The sequence below is a fragment of the Meleagris gallopavo genome, chromosome 1 (assembly GCF_000146605.3).
Source record: "Meleagris gallopavo isolate NT-WF06-2002-E0010 breed Aviagen turkey brand Nicholas breeding stock chromosome 1, Turkey_5.1, whole genome shotgun sequence".
Taxonomy (NCBI): domain Eukaryota; kingdom Metazoa; phylum Chordata; class Aves; order Galliformes; family Phasianidae; genus Meleagris; species Meleagris gallopavo.
The window spans coordinates 157,527,325-157,551,261 of NC_015011.2; the positions used below are offsets into that span (position 1 = coordinate 157,527,325).

Here is a 23,937-nt window from a genome sequence, read left to right on the forward strand (position 1 = left end):
CTTCTATTTCCAAATAATCTAAAAGCTTATATGCTGGCAATTCCTCACTCATTTATTCACTGTAATTTAATAAGCAACACGCTACAACTAAATTTCTAGGCAAGAACTACCTTACAATAAATTTGAACACTACAAAGAGTATCACCCTTATTCCACTTGAACTACATTGTATTGTCTGGTGACACTGCATTAATTCCATGTATGCTGTACTTACAGTGTCAATCTTCTACTACTAAAACCTGATTCCTCCCCAGAGTAATTACCACTGTCCCATCGAATTATATAAAACAGTGACTCACCTGTGCATCTAGAGGCTGACAGACAGGTACCAGGGCAAAAATTTAATTTTGGACAAACAACTTTAATCATAATGTGTAAAAACATTTGACTTAATAGCACTAATTTTTAAAACAAGTATAAAATCAACTTATTCCATCTTCTACACAAGATGACCAACTAGCACTCATCAGACATACTGGAAAGAAAGAACTGGCTTCAAAAAAGTAATTTGCAATAGTTTCCTGACTTCCCATTCAAACACAGTTCAGTATTTCACTCAATCTTGACTGGCATGATTAGGACTGGCAATGTCCTTATTCAAATATCTTTGACAGTTGACAGTCTTGCTATTTGTCAGTCATTCTTTTTTTGTAAAGCTTCCAGAACAGAAAACATCAAGCTCATGTGTAAACTACTACTGAAGTAGCATCTGGCTTCTATAGACTTGTTTCAGACCTATCTGTCTAGTTGTCAGTCTGGATATAGACCTGGAACTAAGAGCTCCAGTGGCAATGCTTCACCCGTCCAAACTGATTTCTTGTTGCCCACAGTTTTGCTGCTGATATGGTAACATTCTCACTGCATTCCTGATAACGCGCCATGAGTTGTTTAGCTAGAAAAATAAATAGAGACTCTGGCAAACTCTCTAAAGTTCCCTGAAGAGGGGAAGGAGAGATGGAGGTGCCAATCTCTGCTCCCTGGAAACCACTGCCATGACCTTTGGGAATGGCACAAAGTTATGCCAGGAGAGATTCACTGGATATTAGGAAAAATGTATTTACCACGAGGGTAGTCAAACACTGGAACAGGCTTCCTCTCCTAGTGAGGTGGTTGATTCCCCATGCCTGTCAGTGTTCAAGAGACATCTGGATAATGCCCTCAATAATACACTTCAACTTTTTTTAGCCCTGAAGTGGTCAGGCAGTTGGACTGGTTGTTCTTTGTAGGTCCCTTTCAACTATTCCATTTGAACTGCAAAATGAAAACAGAGAACTAAAGGGATAGCAATAGGGAATAATTAAGTTACTGCACTGTATCTAGTAACAACAACAAAAGTAAGTAAAAACAAACTCTTTAAAACATGGCCAATTATACTGGCTTTATGCAATAGCAAATGCTGAAAAACTTGCTTCAGTCAGCAGTATGGTTATAAAACAGTTTGCTTTCTCGTAAACAGAAAACATTCCATAGTTATTTCTTGACATTCACCTCAAAAGCAAATTAGTATTTAGAGTACAATATTTCTTTGTGGAAACACAGGTAGAATAAATATGAAAACAGACCTTCCAAAATGTCACTATCAAAACAAACATGGAAATAAGACTGTTCAAAACATTATTAACAAAGCTAGTTGATTCTATTGACTCTTCTCTTTCCAATTAGTTAGCATTTTTAATAATATATTAGTTCAGCGTGTCCCTTATCTTCTACTCAACAACTTTAAAATTCAATGCTTTGGGGATTTTTTTGGAGTTTTTTTTTGTTTTGTTTTGTTTTAATCTGGAGAGAGAATTCACAAGATTTATACCACATATGAATAAAAATGACAAGATGAGATGGTTCTGTTGCTGGTCCCAGAAACTTCTTTTTAGTCAGACAGACAGTTTCATCTAAAACTAAAAATGACGGGGGGGGGGGGAAGGGGGAGGGAATGCCAAGTACACTATCCATTCTGACTGATCCTGTAACTCAAATGTTTTACCAGTTTTATCCAAGTTTGCTCAAATCTATAAAATGCAAAACACCACCAAAGAAGGCTAAGCCATAGCAACAAACAAACCTGTCAAACCTAGTATCATCAAAAATGCGCTTCACACAGAAACAAACATCATCTTCATAAGAAGCTACTCTTTGCTTCAGAGATACAGACTAAGCATAGATGTGTGACTCTGTACCAGTCACAATTTCATGTCGTAGGCACTTCCACTTATTCGTGAAGGAATTCAACAAATTATCTTCCTACAGCAACTTACATTCTATTAAGATAGTAGCTACACAAATAAAGGACCTTATAAATATTTCTAGCTTGCTGAAAGACTTTAAAAGCCTCCAATTCAACTTTCTAATCACAACTTACCTAAAGCACTGATGAAAATTGCAGTGTAGAATTCTTAAATTAATAATAATTTCTTAACATAGTAACTTGAAATTACTAACTTCAACATTTCTTATAAAATTCCTGTATTTTTTTGTGTCAAAAATTATACAGCCTGTAGACTGTAACTGTAAAAAGCCAAATTCTTTAATATTTAGTATTAAAAACAGTGTTTAAAGAAGTGATTAAGCATTACTGCATAATGCAATCAGTATGGTTGACAAATATTTTTAGGCCCTGCAGGCTACTAAAGGAATCAGTTCCCATGCAAAGATGACTTACAATTTCATCAGCAACATTATACATAAGACACATATTTGGCTTAATTCCTACAGATACTTGGACAGTAAAGTCTAAATTCTTGTAACAGAAAAGTTCACAGCCAACATGTTATGCTTTACAACGTTAAATGCAATTTGAATCCTGTAAAACAAAGCATTTCCAGCGGTGTTACCTCACCCTTTGCAATTCCCACTTTTCTATAAGATGCTCCACTTCACCTCCAAGAACTGCAGTGTTACTATCATTCAGCAGCAAGAATCCATTTCTTACTTCAATAATTCCAGAAAGTTTAATTTTTGTTCCAGGTGGAGTGTTCAAGCTAGAAGCAGAAACGAAACCAAGTATTTCAAAAACGTTATTTAATATTCTGCCATCAAAAGCCTAGAAAACTATACACCCATTATACTTTCAGCATTGTCATATTCCATTATAAACGATTAGTGTCAAAAACCTTCATAATAATTCCTTCAGTATGCACAGCAGTTTTCAATAGCCTTTCTGGAACACTTCCCACTCATTATACAAAGATGCCATATTGCAAATTACATTCTAACAGAGATGAATGTTTGTAAATTATCTGTTTGGTTAAAATGCAATTTAAAAGTACCAAACTAAGGATGTGCTTTGTCTAGCCTAACAAAAGATGTCTCAAAGTCAGATGTTTAAGTATAAGTTCCTAATCCTAGTAATCATTTAGATTTGAACAACAGAGGATTTCTAGATGCTTAATCAACTAATTTGTTTCAGACATTTAACTTAGGAGAAAGAAAAAAAAAGTAGTTAGAAAAGAGACCTTCTATACACTACTAACAGCCAGGACTGTTCCAGAATAAATATAGACTATGCACCTTGCGGTGCTTCTTCTCTCATTATTCTTTGATTTAAAATCAGATAGAGGTTCTCTGCAGACAGCTCCCATAAGTAGGTACCTATCTTCTTTGCATTTGAATCTATCCTATAAGAACAACAGCAGATGCGTAAAAGAATCACTCGTTTTCATCTCCTAACTGAAAGATTTGACAAGCAGCAAAATCTGTAAAGAATGATTTTTATTGCAAGACACAAAAGAGGACAGACTCAATTATAACTTTCCAAATAAGAGACAATAACCTCTTCAAAATATCATAAAGATATCACTGCAATTACAGAACAATGCCACATACTTAGGAACAATCAGAGTAGAGTCAGCCAATTTTAGTTCTAGTGTCTTCAACCTCAGCAATATTAATGGATTTTCTGTATTGTTCTGAGAGAAGCAAAGAAAATAAAAAATGGAAAAGCTTACATCAGCACTACACAAAGTGATGAGCTGTGATGTTTTGGAGATCTTATCTAAAAGCTTTCAGATTAGGCCTTTGACTGGCTGTTTATGTATTGTGTGATCTAGAATCTATTCACACAGAAGTGTTTGCCTCCCTTTTCTGCTCTTTCTACATTCATATTGGAATGGGATATTCTAAGCTGTGATTGCTCAAGCTAAAATTGAAGTATTATTAAGTGCCTCATTTTTAAACAGCATTACTCTAAACTGCAGGCTGGCTCTTACTCAGAAGGACCAGTTGAACAGTAAAAGGAGACATTTAAAAACAAAGCATAAAAGGTCTGTCCAACAGAAGACGACACAGGAAAAGATCTTAAACCAAACTAATCTGGAACTAAGAGTAAAATAGACCATAACTCCAGTGACTACGCACTGGAAATCGTTTTCAATATATTAATGACCAAACATCAAGAAATTCCCATGCTCAGTTCTCTTGTATTTCATTTTTTAACTAGGGGAAAAAAAAAAAAAAAAGTTAAAATCTTGGTCAGGGAAAAGCATTACGAGGTGCATCAGGCCTGTGACGTGCTCATTACCAAGTCAGGCAAAATATAAGCTAAAAATGGAAATTTGGCTCAGGTTCATACACAGTGAAAAGCCTGCTTGCCTTGTTAAGTCTGACTCAGGAGACTGCTGCAAAAATTCTCTTTCTTGCACTATGTATTTCAGCATAAATTGTATTGTAAATTCCATAAATTTCATAAATTGTATTGTAGTTTCACCTTCGCATGCAACATTTAAGGTTCTCTTGTACATAAAAAAAACTGAGAAGGAAACAAGAATAAAACAAAAACTACAAATGCCTGAAGTATTCACTAGTTTCACGCATCTCCACCAGATTTTGTCATAAAGGAGTTAATTTTGCATTTGTTAATGTTTCCTTACTCTGGAGGTTACTTGTCATCGTAAGTATCACCCGGGTAGAGCTGGAGGACAAATCAGTATCTTATTAAAAAGCTGGGGTACGCAGAAGTGAATGAGGTGTTGTTTTGGTTCGATTTTACTTATTTAATATATAGAGGTAGAAGTCTACTAATGTGCTACAACTTAACCTTAGACTTTCTTTCATTGGGGTGAAAAGAGAAAGTTGCTCACCTTATTTTTGACATGCTATTGTATTCTATAGCTGTGCAGCTTGTATGTCCATCGGTCATCTGTAAACGTAACATTCTGGGTGCAGCCTGAGATTCTTCATTATCCTTTGGTGCAGAAACATTGCGTATTTTTTGTATTTGCAGAACACATGGCCCTTCCAGCTGCATGTGCAAAACAGAAAAGAAAAAAATGTTAACACTATGAAGCAAACACACTACAGTATCAAGACACACTAACACATGCCCCCAGGCAAAGTGAAGTGCAATTTTATCAGACAGTCACAATACCTATCATTCATACTGTATGTTGTAAAACATGACGAAAATGGCTTTTTATGAGAAACAGCTGTAATATTTCATACCTATCTGCAATACTAGTTATGGAAAAGAACTTAATGAAAGATTTATGGGGAAGGCCCTTGAAAAACTAATGAGGTTCAGTAAGACCACGTGCAGAGTGCTGGGTAATCCCAGGTATTTATACAAACTGGCAGAAGATCTCCTTGAGAGCAGCCCTGCAGAGAAAGATTTGGGGGTCCTGGTGGACAAGAAGCTGGACATGAGCCAGTAGTATGTGCTTGCAGCCCAGAAGACCAACTGTATTCAGGGTTGCATTAAAAAAGGGGTGGTCAGCAGGGAGAGGCAGGTGATTGTCTCCCTCTACTCAGCTCTTGTGAGGCCCCATCTAGAGTACTACATCCAGGCCTGGGGCCCCCAGTACAGGAAGGACGTGGAGCTCTTGGAGTGGCCCAGAGGATGGTCACTAAGATGATCAGAGGGCTGGAGCACCCCTCCTATGAGGAGAGGTTGAGGGAACTGGGCTTGTTTAGCTTGGAGAAGACTCTGAGGAGACCTCATTACAGCCTTCCAGTACTTGAAGGGAGTATATAAACAAGAGGGGGAACGGCTGTTCATGAGGATGAATACTGACAGAACAAGGGGAATGGTTTTAAACAGAGACAGGGGAGGTTTAGGTTAGATATTAAGAGTAAATTTTTCACACAGATGGTGGTGAAACACTGGAACAGGTTGCCCAAGGAGGCTGTGGATGCCCCATCCCTGGAGGCATTCAAGGCCAGGCTGGATGTGGCTCTGGGCAGCCTGGTCTGATGGTTGGCAACTTTGCACATAGCAGGGGGTTTGAAACTAGATGATCATTATAGTTCTTCTCAACCCAGGCCATTCTATGATTCTGTGATGAGGGGGGAGGAGAGAAAGGGACAGTAAATAAATAAAATGAAAAGCAAAACAAAACAACAACAGTAAACAAATATTGTCTTTTCTAAATAATACGGAGTTCAGGTAAGATCTCACATGCTGTACCACCAGTTTTCATAGACAAAGTGTTCTAAATTAAAAAACAACCAGCTTTGAAGACTTACTGCAGTAGGACTACATTTCAAGTACAACCATTTTGTAAACACCAATTAGGAACACCTAATAACCACAAGGGACATGAGAGATTCTTGGTTACCTGAAAATGTAGTATATACTTCTATATATGACGTAACTTATGTAACCAACAAAAAAAGGAAATAAAAAACTACTTTCTTGCATTTGGGTTACAGCTGAATAAATAGTCAACATGTTTTTTTTTCTATTCCTTCACTTTGTAAGGAAGTAGGGTCCACTCTGATTCTTCTGAGAAATAAAACTGAAAAAATCTGTTGCTTTACCAACCAAGAGAGAGAAGAAAAGATGAAAAATGCACATTTCCTCAATTTCTTCCCTTTAAGGATGCAAAGACAAGGAAGAAAAGCTGAACTGGAATACTGTTAAAGCATGAAATCATACAAACAGGAAAAAGAAAATTTTAGATCTGGATGCTTGCTTTTGTTTTTTAACAACTGTTTGATAGACTCCTTAGAAATCCAGAGTGCAAAGAAATGAAGGCCAGGCTAACTATGAATATATATGCAAATAAATTCAGGTTTTCTTATCTACTGTGTCAGGCATGCATTACAATAAAGCACAGCTGCACATTTGTTGAGCTTAGACAATAGTGTCTGCTTCTTTAACAAAGAAAATCATGTTGTTACAAAAAAACAGGTGCAAAAGAAGAATAGAAGCATGTGGTTTTCTTAAATACATCCTATATTAATGACAAAACTATTTTTATGGACTTTAACAGGATTATAGAGCTTCCCCATTTCCCAGTCTCAATTCAGCTCAGTTGATATTTCAATTCTCATATAATCTTATGAGATCATATAATGATGGCAGAAAATAAAGCTAGTCTTTCTGCAGAACAAGAAACACCATCACAAGACAGTAGGTGAATCCAGAATCATAGAATGGCTTGGGCTGCAAGGAAGCTCAAGCATCATCTACTACCAATCCCTCTGCGGGCAGGGTTGATGGTCATTAAGCCGCATATTAGATTAGGTTGTCCAGGGCATCATCCAGCCCAGCCTTGAATACCTCTAGGGAGGAATATTACAGAACTTCTACGTGCAGCCTGTTCTAGCACCTCAGAATCCTCTCAGTGAAGTATCTACACCTGACATCTAATCCAGATCTGCCCTCTTTCAGTTTAAAACCATTCGCCCTTGTTCTATCACTATTTAACCATGTAAAACACTGATTTACCTTCCTCTTAAAAGCTCTCTTTAAGTATTATGAGACCATAATGAGATCTCCCCAGAGCCCTCTCTTCTTCAGGCTGAACAAGCCCAGCTCCCTCAGCCTGTCTTTGTAGGATAGGTACTCCCAGCCTTCTGATCATCAGCCTGTGCCAGGTCACCTTGTAAATCACTTTAAAGAATCATCATTACTCACCCTGTAAAAATCATTTTAATTTGACCAAGTTAAAATTACACAGAAAGGCTATTTAATACTTAAAATTCCAAGTAGCTGGGTCTTGCTGAGTATGCTAAAGAGTCTCATCAAACCCAGTAACAGCTAGATTCTGAAGGTACCATTTCAACATTCATCAGCCCAACACTAAAACCTCCCTAGATCACTCTGCTGAGCTTCATCACAGCTCCTTCAAGCCACAGACTCTCTCTTACCTCCAGTACTTCAGCTAACTTCTAATGTAGAGATGAAAAATATGCAATTCTCATAAAATAATTTTACTAAAATTCCAAAGAAACAGCAAACTAAACTGCACTACTTGGAACATAAGAATGAAGGCATCACCTAAAAAATATGGGATTGAATACAAGAAAACATTCATTTCAAAAGCATTTACTGACTGGACAAGTAACAACGTGCATATTAAGGCCAGAATGATGTGAAACACAATTCATATATCCTTTAAAGACAAGAAAAATAAGTATAAAAATAAACAAATTGCATTTTTAATGCCAGACCACTAGTTGTATAAACAGCTTTCAATGGCTAAATCTAAAGGATGCAAATAAGTCAAGAGTACAAAACGTAAGTAAAATAAACTAGGGAACGAGGTCTGTCTTTAGCTATTATTAATTCCATTATGAATAATCTGCTTAGCTTTTCAAGATGAAAAACAGAATACCATCTTATACTATATATATAGTGTTGTACTATATAATGTCATTACAATATTCATACTATATGTGAAAACTATCAGGTAAGACAGAACACAAACTTGAAACAGGAGAAAGAGACAAAGAAACATCTGGAAGTTGAGGTTTAATTAATTCAATTTGAAATTGAATTGCAAAAATTAGGTATGTACATTAACAGAAATGATAACGAATTTCAAGAGTAAGCTATTGTTTTCTACAACAGTCTGTATTAAAATCAAGTACCAATAATCCAGAATGCGCAAAGATGACAGGATCCCATTTCTTGGTGGTGGTGAGTTTTTCTGTTTGTTTTGGGCTGCTTTTTTTACAGCGTATCAGCTTCCCTATTTCAGCGCATTACTTTTCTCGTTGATGTTACTGACTAACCTCAGTAATGGCTTTTTTTTTTTTTTTCATTCTATTGAGACCTTAAGGAAAATATTTGCCAAAAATCACACTCAGAAGTAAACTTCAGACCACCTTGCAATGCTTTCATCATTGTGTATTTATTTATTTAGACAGCCGTTTATCAAGCAAACCATAATTAGACAAAGCTTAAATTTCCTCAGCTTATATTTCATAGACACGTACGAAATATCGGTACATACCACTCCTACCTACTTATCCATAAAACCCAGCAATGCTAATTCAAGAACATGTATGACTCTTATACAGAAAAACAAACAAATAAACAGAGTAAGCAAATATCCACAGGGATAAAATGTACTCTAGTATTGTAATTGAATTGAGTCCAGAAAGATTTTTCATTCACATACAGTTAGTTGAGAAGTTTCTTCAACATGACTAAGCATAAGGACCTCACATAATGTTCAGGGGGGAAAAAAAAAACAAATCTACACACTGACTGGAGGGAACTACTTCATCAATAGTTGGAAACACTATGTAGAACAAACCAATAACGTTTCCAGCAAATCCTTAACATAAGTATGTAATACCAGTTGTCTTTGAAAAATCCTTACACTGGCCACAGGGCCCGTTAAAATACTAATGCACACAAATAGCATGGAAGTAATAGCTTGATCCCTTAGAAAAAAAGAGATGTTCCAGATCAAGATAGTATAACAGAACATCCAGTAGCACACTGACTTGCCAAAGTACTATGATTGTAGTGGAACATAATATTTTAATAAATCAGTCCCTTCTGATCCCAAAGTTATAGGGATAACATTTAAAACAATGCCCAATAACTACCTAATGATTTATAACAATATAGCAACTAAATAGTATTCTACTGTTTTCAAGATACTGCTTTCCTAGAGCCATTGCTTTGACACACTCAACATGATCTGAAAACAAAAACTCAACCTTTTAGAAAGGTTTAACCAATTGCAGATAGCACTATATACTTTCTCCTCAAAAATATGAGTGGAAACATGACTCTTTAAAGCTCCCGAAACAGGCATTAGTAGAGTTTGAGGACAAGAGCTGACAAACAGCTCTAAAGTGACTATTACTCTGATCCATCCATCAGCATTACCGCATGCATTGACAGAAGCAAGCCTTGTCAAAATCATTCCCATTGGGAAAAAAAAAAAAAAAGTCATGGAAAAGAATATGTAGAATAATTTTTACATACAGAGCTTCAAATAGCAGGACATCTGATATAGCGTTGGGCAGTAGATGCAAGCATCTCAAGACTGGAACTTAATGGAGATCAGTTGTAACTGAAATAACAAATCCAATCATCCCTTACAGTAAAAAAGGCTGCAGGAAACCAAGAGACATCCACAAAAAGATGGCAGAAGTCAACTAAACACTGTTAGCTACACTGATGTACCGACAGAAACTGGGAAGCATATGAGCAATATCAAAGAACAATTAGAATAGGTGGCAAGTTATGTTTTAACTGTTTAATATCAACTTATCAGTGCTCAGGATTTCACTGATCAGCGAAATGCTTTCTTTCTAAATGCTTGAGGGATTATTGCTTAAATTGTAATGGAACATATACACTCAAAAGAAAGCGAAGTAAATGTAGCATCATTGCTAGATTACATGTTCTAACTTTTTATAAGGCCTCCTTGCATCTTTATTCCACTTAAAACACTTCACAAATATTCACGGTATACAGTCCTTTAGATGGAAATGAACGTTGAGGTTTTTTAAATCCTATGCAAATATGGCCATCTTGTGGTTAGTGCTGGTAATATAGATTTTTTTAAAGTCATACAGAACAGACTAATGTAAATGAGTGAAAGAATATTTTCATGAATTAATGACAATCACTTATGATGGTCAAGTATCCATTCATTTTCTAAAAATATTTGCCGGTTGCATTTATACTACAAGATAAATTTACTTTCCAGATGGAAAATAGATCACACATTCTTTAGATTCAGATACATTATGCTGATAGAAGTTTTGGATCAGACAAACTATAGCACTTAATTTTTGCTCCCTTCTGAAGCATTTCTGAACCACAAATGACTACTTTCTACCAACAGATTATATAAACAAGTCACTCTTGTCCCAACCAAGCCACCACTGTACTAGAAGGACATGACATAGTTGCCATTACTAAAATCTGGTGGGATGATTTGCACAACTGGAGTGCAGCTATCAACAACTACAAGCTGCTCAGAAATGACAGGTGAGCAAGGAGCGGAGGAGGCACTGTCCTCTACATCAAGGAAGGAACAGAGTGTGTAGAGCTTTCCCTGAAGAACGGCCATGAGAAATCGAAAGACTATGGGGTGAGAGTTAGTGAACAAGGCGACAAAGCCCCGTGGTTGCTGTCTAGTACAGGCCACCTGATCAAGCATAGTCTCTGTTGAGGAAGCCTTTTTTCTCCAGCTGCAGGAGGCACCTCAAACGAAGGCTCTCATCTTCACCCCCCTGACACCTGCTGGAAAACTATCATGGTGAGCTGTAGGTGATCCAGAACGCTCCTGAAATGCTTTGAGGGTAACTTCCAGAGCCAATAAAGCAGCCTCACCAGGAGGGGATACAATGCCCTGTTGTTCACCAACTGATTGGTGATATCACAATGGGAGGCTGCCTGGGCTACAGTGATCATGTAATGGTGGAGTTCACATTCCTGAAGGATATGAGAAAGACAGAGTTAAATCAGAATGTCCAAATTTAGGAAAGCCAACTTCCAGCTCTTTAGGAAGACAGCAAAACAACAAAATCCCTTGGGAATCTGTCCTCAACGACAACGGAGCAGAGCAGAGCTGGCAGATCTTTAAGGAAGTTTTCATTAGGGCACAAGAGATCTCCATCCCCAGGTGTAGGAAGTCAGGAAAGAAAGGCAAAAAACCAGCATAGCTGAATGGGGATCTGCTGGTCAAACCAAAAAACAAGAAAATACACAGGCAGTGGAAGCAAAGGCCCTGTGAATAGTATAGGGATACTGCTAGGCTGTGTAAGAATGAGGTCAGGAAGGAGAAGGCCCAACTAGAACTGAACTTAGCAATGGATGCAAGTTAGGATAACAAAGACTTATGGGTACATTACTCAGAAAAGTAAAGTCTAAGAGGGCACAACCTCACTCATGAGGAATATGGGAAGGCTGGTAACAATAAACAGGAGAAAACTGAGGTACTTAACTTTTTTGCCTCAGTCTTTGCTGGCAACTACTCTTCACATACCTTTCAAGTGGATAGGTTGGAAGGCTGGAACTGGGGGAGCAATGTTCCTTGCACTGTAAATGAAGATCAAGTTGGAATTCACCTGAGGAAATCACAGTTATATGAATTGATGAGATGTATCCCAGACCTGAGGAAAATGGCTGATGTAATCACCAAGCTTCTCTCAATGATATCTGAAAAGTCATGTCAGTCAGATAAAGTACCTGATGACTGAAAAAAGACAGTGTAGCAACCATTGTTAAGAAGGGTAGAAAGAATGATCTAAGGAATGAGCGAGGTGCTGGAACAGGCTACCCAGAGGCTGTTGATGCCTCATTTTTGGAGGTGTTAAAGATCCGGTGCTTGACCTAATAGTTGGCGACTCAGCCTACAAGTGGTTTGGAAGTAGATGGCCTTTGAGGTCCCTTCCAACCAAAGATATTCTATGATTCTACGATGTATGAGGCTCACCTCTGCACTGGGGAAAGTCATGGAGCAGATCCTCCTAGAAGCTATGTTAAGACATATGGAGGAGAGGGAGATGTTACAGGATATATGTATATGCATGTATTCACCAAGGGCAAATCCTGTCTGACTGACCTTCTTGCTTTTTATGATAGTGTAACTGTGACTGAGGACAAGGGAAGAGCCACTAATGTCATCTAACTGGACTCCAGTAGGGCTTCTGACATGGTTCCCCATAACATCCTTCTCTCCAAATTGAAATGATATGAATTTGATTGGTAGACTGTTCGGTGGATGAGGAACTCGTTGCAAGATTGTACCCAGAGAGTGGTGATCAGTGACTCAATGTCCAGATGGAGATTGATGACAAGTGTAACACTCAGGGGGCCAATACTGGGACTGATGCTCACAACACTGGGACTGAGGCAACGTATTTTTTGTCTTTCTCATTTCCTGCAGCTTCTTAAAAATACTTGCCACTTTTGTCATGAATCATCAATGGAAAAAAGAATAAAAAAAGCTCTTTCCCACTGTTTTTACTTTCACTCATTAGTGAAATTGAAAGCCATGTACATAAGCACTGATCTCTCTCTCAATTACCTGAAAAACTGGAATACCGAAGTACCTTGAATCAAGCAAACTTTCTTTTTACAAGTTTGAAGTGGATTCCTATAGCGTTCAATCCTGTTACCTAGTGCTCCATCTCTATCAATGGACTTTTTAAAAAATCTTAACAATTGATAGAGGGAAAAGACAGAGGATACTATTGCTCTGGTACTTATCAAGTACACGTCCTCAGTTTTTAACAAGATTTCTTGACAACTAGTTTAAATCAATTTTTCTACAGACAACTATTCTCTAATTTAAAATAGTTTTATTCCTGTTTTATAATTTCCTCCCTTCTGATGGGCTTACAAACTATGTATCTTCTTTTTGATTCCAAATTTAATATCTGGAAACATATATTCCATTCCACCCCCCATTTTCCCTAGTAATACTCTCTTGTTTTTCCAACACCTGAATTTTTCCTTCTTAAAAATAATTAACAGAAATATACAATCGAGAGTTACAGTACTCTCAGCAATGCCTCAGAGTACATCTTAATTCCATTTTCCTTTTTACATGCAATATTGCATTATTTACATGCAACAATTTCTATAACCAAATTTCTCTTCTCTGCATTCCTTCTTAAGTGAGACAGTTCCAAGTCTACAGCAGGGCTATCAGTCCCAAATATGCAACTTCATGTTTTATCCATGTACATTTTTAAGATCACCTAATTCTTTCTGTGGTGCTTACCAAGCTAATTTTGTATGGGAAATAACACCTTAATTTGGTACAACTCATAAATTTTACTTACGTATTTTAGCAATATTAGAAATAAGACACAATAGCTATTCCAAAACTTGAAAGACTAGTCATCCTCCTAGCCTTACCAGTTATCTGTCATTACATCAAACAGTACTTCTTAATCATGTTCTTGTACACAAGTTCTTTGATTTGCCTCAGAGGTCTAGTAGTCATCCCTTGTCCACCTGTCATTGCACAGAATTTCCTTGGATGAGCTGCATCAAGCATTTTCAGATTTCCCACCTCAAGAAAACACCTAACTCCTGAATCAGACATTTAATCAACTTATCAAAGAAAGCACCAGATAAATTCATTACTTGTTCCTTAATGAAGCAGCTTTCTTTTATTGTTTATTTTCCTCTTTTTTAATGTTGTTTTGTTTTAACTCAAATGCATCTTCTTTCAAAATAATCCCAACAACCAACTATCTGCTATCAAACATGTGGTTTCACAGGCCAGGTTTCAAAATTCAGGGTGCAAAACTTCTAACCTCATTTGGCTGCACTGAATTTAAATACAGTAATCACAACTTTCATGCACGCTTCTTTATCATGCCACAGATGTCAGTATTATATCCATATTGAGAATGGAGGAAAAGTACCAAGTTAGGAACAAAAGCAGATAATCCTCTCTTTATTATATTTATTATTATCACACATTTCCTTTATAATGGGACAACTTCAGTTCTGAACATACATTGGACAACCATAAACAACAAGCCTGTTGATTCATAAATTAGTTGCCTATCCTCTAGCTCAAGTTAAGTCAACAGAAATCATGTCATTTCTTATACTCATCTTCTAAAATAGTGTTTCAAAAAAATCAACGTTTCCAAGCATAGTTTTCACAGAATCACAGAATTGTAGGGGTTGGAAGGGACCTCTAGAGATCATCGAGACCAACCTCCCTGCCAAAGCAGGTTTCCTACACCAGGTCGCACAGGTAGGCGTCCAGGCGAGACTTGAATATCTCCAGAGAAGGAGACTTCCCAGCAATCTAATGAAAAGTCATAATTTCCAGTGTGTTTGGCAACAATAGCACATTAGTCCTGTCATCTAAATGCAGAGACTTGCTTTATACCTTTTCTGACTTGAAGCACTACAAAACACAGATTAGAAAAAAAAGCACCTTTATTTACAGTATTTTCCATGTTTGCAGCACTTAGAATTATTTGCTTAGTCAAAACTGCTAATGAAAAAAGTCCATCCTAACTTGAATTCTAAAGGAGTACCATTAGGTTAACAGACCATTTATCAATGCAGCATCCAACATCTGGAGCTCTGGACAATGTATGTAAGCAAGCGAACTTCAAAACTGGTCCTATGACTACAAGACACCATACACATTTCCCATCTTGAACAGCAACACCGAAGTAAATACCCAATAAACTATTAGAAAGCCTTTTTTTTTTTTCCCCCTATTAGTAATCAATTGAATGGCACTGGTTTCTTAGAGTTTGTTTTCACATTTCTCCAAAATAATAATTAAAAAAAAAGACTTTAGTATAACTTTTTTAATAATGTTTTTATTACAGGGGAAAAACTCTGTTTTCAATAGCACAGCAATAAATAAAACTACAGCTTGAATTCAGGTTCTCAATTTCCTAATATTTACAAGAAATAAAAATGACAACAATTTAGAACTTTAACCACCTTTGTAAGTTCTAATGTATTTTTTCATGTTCTGATTTGATTCATACTTCTATTATGTTTTATGAACAACTGGTTAGCTGTCAAGCCAGATATACTTAAAATCCATGAAACTGTACAAACCCATCTTGATAAAATCAGATTAACTTAGTACTAACTGAAAAACAGAACAGAGAAGGTGACCACTCTGAAACACAAAGTACACAAACAAAAAAAAAGGCCAGTGGACTGTTTAAAACAAGTTGTTCCACAGGCTTCTTGAAAATTGTCAGTGTTGCATATAAACTGTTACAATTTTCAGAATAACAAAACTGAAGATACTCAAGAGAATCCACAGCAACCCACTGCAAAATGCATATTGAAGGAGAGCAGCACGCTCAAGAGATCCTTAGAAATTACACTAGAATCTAGTTTTCATATTTTCACTAAGTCATAGTTCATTTCTTCAGTGTACAATTCTACAAATTATAACAATACTTTCGCATGTAAACACGCAGAAGATTTTTCCTGTGAAAGGTTTGACTGCTGTCTCATAGATACCTCAAAGCACTAACAACCACAGTCTTCATAAGCAATCCTTTGTTTCTGCATTTGTGAAGATAACTGGCAAAAACAGTAACCTCCCTAGTTTCAGCTGAGAAACAATAAGCATTTTAAAGACTAAGTAGATTGCAACATATAGTCAGTTCTGAGTAAATAAATAACAGTTTCACTTTCAACCATCCACTTGGAAGTACAGAAACAATGGAAGTATAGAAAACATCCTCTCTGAAGAAAATGAGCAAGTTACTAGACATATTCTCAACTGATGAATAAAAACTGAACTACTACGTCTAAAGAAACTCCTCAGTACTGAATCAAACCTCTTAAAAAAAAAAGCTATTATTAATAACCCCTATTACTAACTTACTTTGAACTGAAACCATATTTCAGAAGGAAAACAAAGCAAGTCAAGCATTATCACTCACCCAACATAAATATTTTGAGAATTACATTGATCACCGAGTGGTTTGGGTTGGAAAGGACCTTAGAGATCATCTAGTTCTGCTACGCAGAATACATCCCCGGTGGAGACAGTTAGAGAACTCGATTCCATCTGAACCATCTTAAGTCCATGGAATCAGACAGGCTTCATCATAGAGTGCTGAGAGAGCTGGCGGAGGTGATTGCCGAGCCGCTCTCAGCCATCTACCAGCACTCCTGGTTATCTTGAGAGGTCCCAGAGGACTGGAGGCTTGCCAATGTGACTCCCATCTACTAGAAGGGCCTTAAGGAGGATCCGGGGAACTACAAGCCTGTCAGCCTGACCTCAGTACCAGGGAAAGTTATGGAGCAAATCATCTTGGGAGAGATCACACGACATGTGTTTAGTGTCCAGGGGACCAGGCCCAGCCAGCACGGGTTCATGAAAGGCAAATCATGCTTGACCAACCTCATCTCCTTCTATGACTGGGTGACCAGACTGGTAGATGAGAGAAAAGCTGTTGATGTAGTTCTATGTAGACTTCAGCAAAGCCTTTGACATAGTCTCTCACAGTATTCTTCTGGGGAAACTGGCTGCCCATGGTCTGGACAGGTATACTCTTCCTTGGGTAAGGAACTGGCTAGAGGGCTGGGCCCAACAGTGGTAGCGGTTCATGGAGTTAAGTCCAGCTGGCGACCCATTTCAAGTGGTGTCCCCCAGGGGTCAGTACAGGGGCCCAACTTATTTAATATATATATTGATGACCTAGATGAAGGGATTGAGTGTACCCTCAGTAAGTTTGCAGATGACACCAAGCTGGGAGGTGGTGTCGATCTGCCAGAGGGTAAGGAGGCCCTTCAGAGGGATCTAGTTAAGTTGGATCGCTGGGCTAAGGCGAATGGGATGAGGTTCAACAAGGCCAAGTGCCAGGACCTGCACTTTGGCCACAACAACCCCACACAGCGCTATAGGCTTGGTGCTGAGTGTCTGGATGACTGTGAAGAGGAAAGGGACCTGGGAGTGTTGGCTGATGCTCGGCTGAACATGAGCCGACAGTATGCCCAGATGGCCAAGAGGGCCAATGCCATCCTAGCCTGCATTAGAAATAGTGTAGCCAACAGGAGCAGGGAGGTGATTATCCCCTTCTACTCAGCACTGGTGAGGCTGCACCTCGAGTACTGTGTTTGGTTTTGGGTCCCTCACTTCAAAAAAAGACATTGAGGCCCTGGAATGTGCCCAGAGAAGGGCAACGAAACTGATGAAGAGTCTGGAGCACAAGTCTTATGAGGAGCATCTGAGGCAGCTGAGATTGGTTAGTCTGGAAAAGAGGAGGCTCTCTACAACTTCCTGAAGGGAGGTTGTGATGAGGATGTGTTTGGCCTCTTCTCCCAGGCAACAAACAGGACCCAAGGAAATGGCTGCAGTTGTACCAGAGGAGGATTAGGTTGGACATATGGAAGAAATTTTTCTCTCAGAAAGTGGTCAGGCACTGGAATGGCCTGCCCAGGGAGGTGGTGGAGTCGTCATCCCTGGCAGTGTTCAAGAGGCGTCTGAATGAGGAGCTACAAGATATGGTTTAGTAGCCTGTGGTAGCAATGGTAATGGGAGGACAGTTGGACTAGATGATCTTATAGGTCCTTTCCAACCTTGTGATTCTATAATTCTATGATTCTAGTTCTAACTTCCCATCTATGGACAGTGTTGACATCCACTAGATCAGGATGCCCAGGACCACATCCAACCTGACTTTGAACATCTCCAAGCATAAAGCATCCACAACTTCTCTAGGCAGCTTGTTCCCATGCCTCATCACCCTTTAAAGTAAAAAACTTCCACCTAATATCTAATCTAAATCTGCCCTCTTTTAATTTAAAACTATCCCCTCCTTGCCCTATCATTACACTTGTTGGAAAAAGAGAACGTCCCCAGCAGTCCTGTATATCCATTTTGGTACTGGAAGTACACTTCCTGGAACCTTCTCTTTTCTCCAGGCTGAACAACTCCAACACCCCCAGCCTGCCCTCTATAGGAGAGGGGCTCCATCCATCTGACCATCCTCTTGATCCCTCCTCTGGATTCCAACAGTTCCATGGCCTTCTTGTGCTAGAGTCCCCAGTACTGAAAACAGCACTATAGGTAGGGGTCTCATGAGTGGAACAGAGGGGGAGAATCATCCCCTTCAATCTGTTGGCCATGCTTCTTCAGACTGCAGTGCAGGATATACTTCGCTCTCTGGGCTGTCAATGCACACTGCTGGCTCACGTTGAGCTTTTCATCCACTAAAAACCACAAATCCTTATCGTCAGGGTTGCTCACTATCTACTCTCTGCCAAGTCTGCATTTGTGCTTGGGATCACTCCAGCCCAGGTGCAGGAACTTGCATTTGGCCTTTTTGAAGTACTTAAGTAAATGCATTTAGAATTAGTCCGTATTAAGTGATTTAACATGCAAAATTCAGTAAAACTCAAGCAATTGATAAGTAAACAATGCAAAAACATAGTTTTTCCAAGAAATAATATAATTAGTAAAACTTTTCCTAGTAAGTTACTTACATAATGAGTTTCATGCACAGATTGCTGTCTGACTGAACACTATCACCTATCCGACTATATAGTATCTTTCAAGTGAGTTTTTCCATAGCTGACACTGATGCTCTCTCATTGTTGTTACAGAAGCTAGAGTTACATCAGTCACCACTCTGTTCAGACAACAGTATCATCAGAAAAAATACATCTGGACAGATCTTAGCAGTCTCATTCATCATGCACGTTTTCTTAAAATAATTCTGCTTTGATTTACTGCTATACTAAATTTCAACAGTAATGAAATCTGTTTCTCAAGGAATTTCACATCATCAATATAGGCCATTTGGAAGATAAGAATAATTACTTGAATGGAGAATTATCATTACCTTTGAAATAAAATTCCTTGGTTTACCCTATCTGTTAACTGAATTTTATGAAGAACACAGGAAGAGTACACCAGTGAGGTTAAAACTTAAGAATTACCTAGACATACAATACAAGTAAAAAAATCTGGAACATGAAAGTTTAGAAAACAAAAATAATACGTAGATTATAAAGCAGTGTACCATCTGACATGGATTATCCATACAGATTATTGGATACACAACAACAAAGTTTATAGGCTTAATCACGTATATCAGTGGATAATTCAGGGCAGTATCAACATATACCATTATGTATCATAATCACACAGCTACTTTGCTTTATGCCTAACATGCTTTGTTGTTCTCGCAGGAGTGAATAAGAAAAATAAAAGAACAAGTCACTTTCAATACTAACTCAAGATCCAACAGGTTTAACTGTTTTTGAGTGATAAAGGAAGCTGCTATGATTAGTCACATTTGTTTAAGCACTTCAAAATTTAGAATTAAAGATGTCTCCTCTCTTTATATAGTCTACCAGGCAAACTAATATGTTAACATATTTATCCTCAAATATTGGCTTCATTTGCACATGAAATAATGCCAAAAAGAGACTAATGCAGCACAGATAACTGTCATCACAAAGAAATCACAACAAGAAAAGTGAAGTTAACATCACCTACCTTTTCCACCTTTCCACCATTGATGTCACTAGGGAGGAATTTCTTGCCAATCGTTCTTAAATCTGTCTGAAATTAACAGAGAAGACAACAGAATATAAATCTAAAATATCCTGTTTCAAAAAAAATTACAAATCATAAAACAAGAAAAAGAGGGGCATTTCTTCTATTATCCCAACAATTAGGATACTCTACAGATGTTCAGAGCAAATATTGTAAAAGAGAAGATGAATGTTCAAATTAATTTCTATTGCACAATATAGCCACAGAGTAATAAGAAAGTACACTTGGTTTTCAATCTGAGCCCACCCAAGGAAACCGATCTGTCACTTGCCTGTTATTTACCTCTGAACAGTACACAAACTCCTTTGAACTGTCCCTGCAATAATCCATATTCATACAGAATTTGACAAGTCTCCAGAAAGATGCTTTGCAACCACAGCAACAAGGAAGTAGACAGAAATTTTACAAACCCTCTGCAAGATCTTACACAAAATAAAAGCATTTGAAGAACTGAAGGCATGTCTACATTTATTTCATTCCTATTCAAGCAATTCACAAAAAACATCAGTTCGTTTCTTTTGACTTTTAACAGCCAATGAGAGGTGTGAATTTTTAGGAAGCGGAATCTAAACTCACTTTTACCCTGCCTTTCAAAACACAATGGTATTTCTACTTAACAGGAAAAAATCTGGGCATTTAAACAACAACTGACTTAATGACAAAAGTATTGATAACCCATTAAGATTGGCTTTGGGTACTTGCATAACGTTTCTGGTTTATCTTGATTATCTATCAGACAAGCTGGAAATACAACACATGTACTTGCTTATTTCCTTGTAGGCAGAAATAATTACTAAATTAACATATCTACAGTAATTCAAGCAACTGCTTGAAGTTATATAACTAAGTAAACATCGTAGGAAACTCAATGTTTGCTTGAACAGGCTTTAAAGAATAGCATGCCCAGAAGTCAATTTAAGTAAGGATGTTTTACTCATCCTAGCAAGCTCATATTTTGCACTGTAATTTCATACTCACATCCATACACAGCACTTCTGATTTCATTATAAGTATTGCTTATACTTCAACTTCAGATTTACATTTCCTAAACACAGAAACATCTTCCAACTGCAAATTATGCTCATTTTTCTCCCCACTATGCTTCAGGTTGGAATAGTTGTCATTTCCAAATGAACTTCAGAAATAATTCATACATGCTGGAAAGGAGGAAGGTGCTTTGTCCCTTACGTAAATCACATAGACGTCCACCTGAGCTATTAGATATACTGTTTTCAGTGTGATGTCAGAAAAAAAGTTCACAATCATAACTTACATTAAGTGCAACTAGGATAATGTCATTCGTATTGACTTTTTCAGATGAATTTATGCAAGTTTCAATTCCTTCATCTGAAAGATACCTGTTGAAGAAAAAATATAGACATATTAGAATATCATATGATGTATGTAATAGGTGAATATCCACTCTGTAATTTTTAGTTTGCATCTTCTATGTCAGTGAAGCAAAAAAATAAAAAAAAAACAACACAGCCACATCAGTTTCTAAAGAGCAAGAGGATGCACTCAAACACTTTAAGGAGGAGCAATATTATATTGTCATCCTACAAACTTTCTTCTTGCTTGCCCAAGCTACAAAATAACTTGTAAAAGTGGATTTGTATCACCACATATCCCAAAAGTCCAATGTGGCGAACAACTTCAGAAATAGAACCTCTTTGGAAACATCTTCACAGTGGCAGTCCAGGATCACCACCTTCCTGCCAAAATTCTGTAAGCATGCAATAAATTTGTTTATCTGACAATTAAAGATGATAATCCATTGAAAGGATGTGCATAATCAATTTAGAAGGGCTGATGCATTCTCATGTTCAAAAACACTTAGAGAGAATGTAATTTTTACTTGAGTAGTTAGAGACTGTGACATTTGTTACTCAATTTGCCTCCTATTTCTCACTCCAAGCCTCAGTTTTCATTCCCATGTAGATGGCAATCTGCTTTATCTGCACAGTTCTGCCTTTTCTTTAAAAACATCAACAGTAATCATTACACCGATAACTGCCAGATATTGAATCTGAAACAGAACACACATTCCTGTACTAATTACCTAACAAGAAACCACTATTCCTCAAAAAATAAATAACCATTAAAAAAAGATTATTAAATTTAAATATTTAAAAGACAGTAATTCCCAAGTGTAAAATAAAATCATATAAAGATTTGAAGGAAAGCAGACTTGATACACCTTCTTAATTCTATCTCAGCTAACATGAACATTGCCCTGACAGTGTTGCCAGACTAATTAATGATCCCAGTTGTGCTCTAACCCAGACACTTGATAGCAGTGTAGCTGTTCAAGTCAGACACTGACATCCAACAAATCCTGAGGGATCAGAACTAACAAAAAAAAAAAAAAAAAGCATTTATAATGTGAAAGAAACAATCCTATTTTTTGATACAGAGTATACACACTAGAGAATAAGGTGGCAGGATTTGTTAGTCCACATAGAAATGTGGATTTCTCAGCTGAGTGCTTGTGCTTCTGAGCTTGGGTATCACCACCTGTGAAGATTCAAGTGGTAATTCCCATTTGGAATTCTCACTCGTTAGCTGGAATCAGAATGTTAAGTAGAACAGAATTCCCCCTCCCTAACAGAGGAAACAAGAACAGGTATATCCTGTAGGCAGCACTACACACCTGGGGCCTCAGCTGTGGTTTAATTACACCAGTACGGTTTCCATAAAGAGAAATGTCATAAAATCTGCAAGTCTACCTTCTGTAATCTTTAGTATAAAGCTGAGAATCAGTTGTATCAGGAGCGGGTGGAATACAAACCCCACAAGCTGAATTTCAGACAAGTTGTGGAAACATTCCTCCTCTTGTGCAAATTAACTAATTCTTCAGTTCTGCTGAAACTAGCAGAACTGCAATTCCATTATGAGCTACACAGTAATATTGAGATGCAAGCACTAACATTTATCAGTAGGAAAAACATATTTTTAGAGAGTGAGTAAACAACAATCTGATCCAGAATTAAATTTTCTCTAGATAGAATAAAATCGATTACTTCTGCTACCATAAAACTCACTACTGAGTCATGTTTCCATTTCTCGCTTAAAAGTGAAGGCTGAAACACAGCTGATAAAATTTCATAGTTTCGTTTGTCTCGCTACTTCACAGAATCACAGAAAGGCCTGGGTGGAAAAGAACCACAATGATCATCTAGTTTCAAACCCCCTGCTATGTCATCAACCACCAGAACAGGCTGCCCAGAGCCACATCCAGTCTGGCCTTGAACGCCTCCAGGGATGGAGCATCCACAACCTCCTTGGGCAACTGTTCCAGTGTGACACCACCCTCTGAATACTTCATCAGAGGGTTTGAGATGATATGATAATGATAAATACGCATATGCACATTGAAAAAGGTTTTTCTTTTCTGACTTATATTAATAAGTCAATTAATTTAAGCAACAGCCCTTAAGAGAAACACTGCACATCAGACTGAAATCTCCATCCATGTTACAGGGGTGACAATAATCAAATGCCATTTGAGGACACCTGCTGGCTTGATTTAAGCAAACACTACAGCTACAGCTTTTCAGCAAAAACATGATTAGCAGTTTTTAAAGTAGTCTTCAAATTAAAATAAATTAAAACAAACAAAACAAAACAGAGCTTTCCAATAACTTCTTAAGTGGTGCTTCTGTGTAACAGGACATGTAAGTGAAGCAATCATCAGAAATGGTCAGGAGCTCGGTGAAGAATTGTG

The 23,937-nt window shown here is 37.6% G+C and overlaps 1 protein-coding gene across 2 annotated transcripts in view; it reads right to left on the reverse strand.

The window, feature by feature from the left end:
- The window catches only part of TDRD3 (tudor domain containing 3), a 59,399-nt gene extending 37,810 nt beyond the window's left edge, over positions 1 to 21,589 (reverse strand). Inside the window, exons 1-4 of one of the 2 annotated variants that reach the window (XM_010728750.2) lie at positions 21,484 to 21,589; positions 20,151 to 20,216; positions 5,073 to 5,233; positions 2,834 to 2,975 (exon numbers count right to left, since the gene is read on the reverse strand). In XM_010728750.2, the coding sequence (XP_010727052.1) occupies positions 2,834 to 2,975; positions 5,073 to 5,146 (216 nt within the window). In that variant the 5' untranslated portion in view covers positions 5,147 to 5,233; positions 20,151 to 20,216; positions 21,484 to 21,589. The remainder of the gene's footprint in view (positions 1 to 2,833; positions 2,976 to 5,072; positions 5,234 to 20,150; positions 20,217 to 21,483) is intronic. The other variant, XM_010728752.2, reaches the window with a different exon arrangement.
- Positions 21,590 to 23,937: the final 2,348 nt, after the last annotated feature.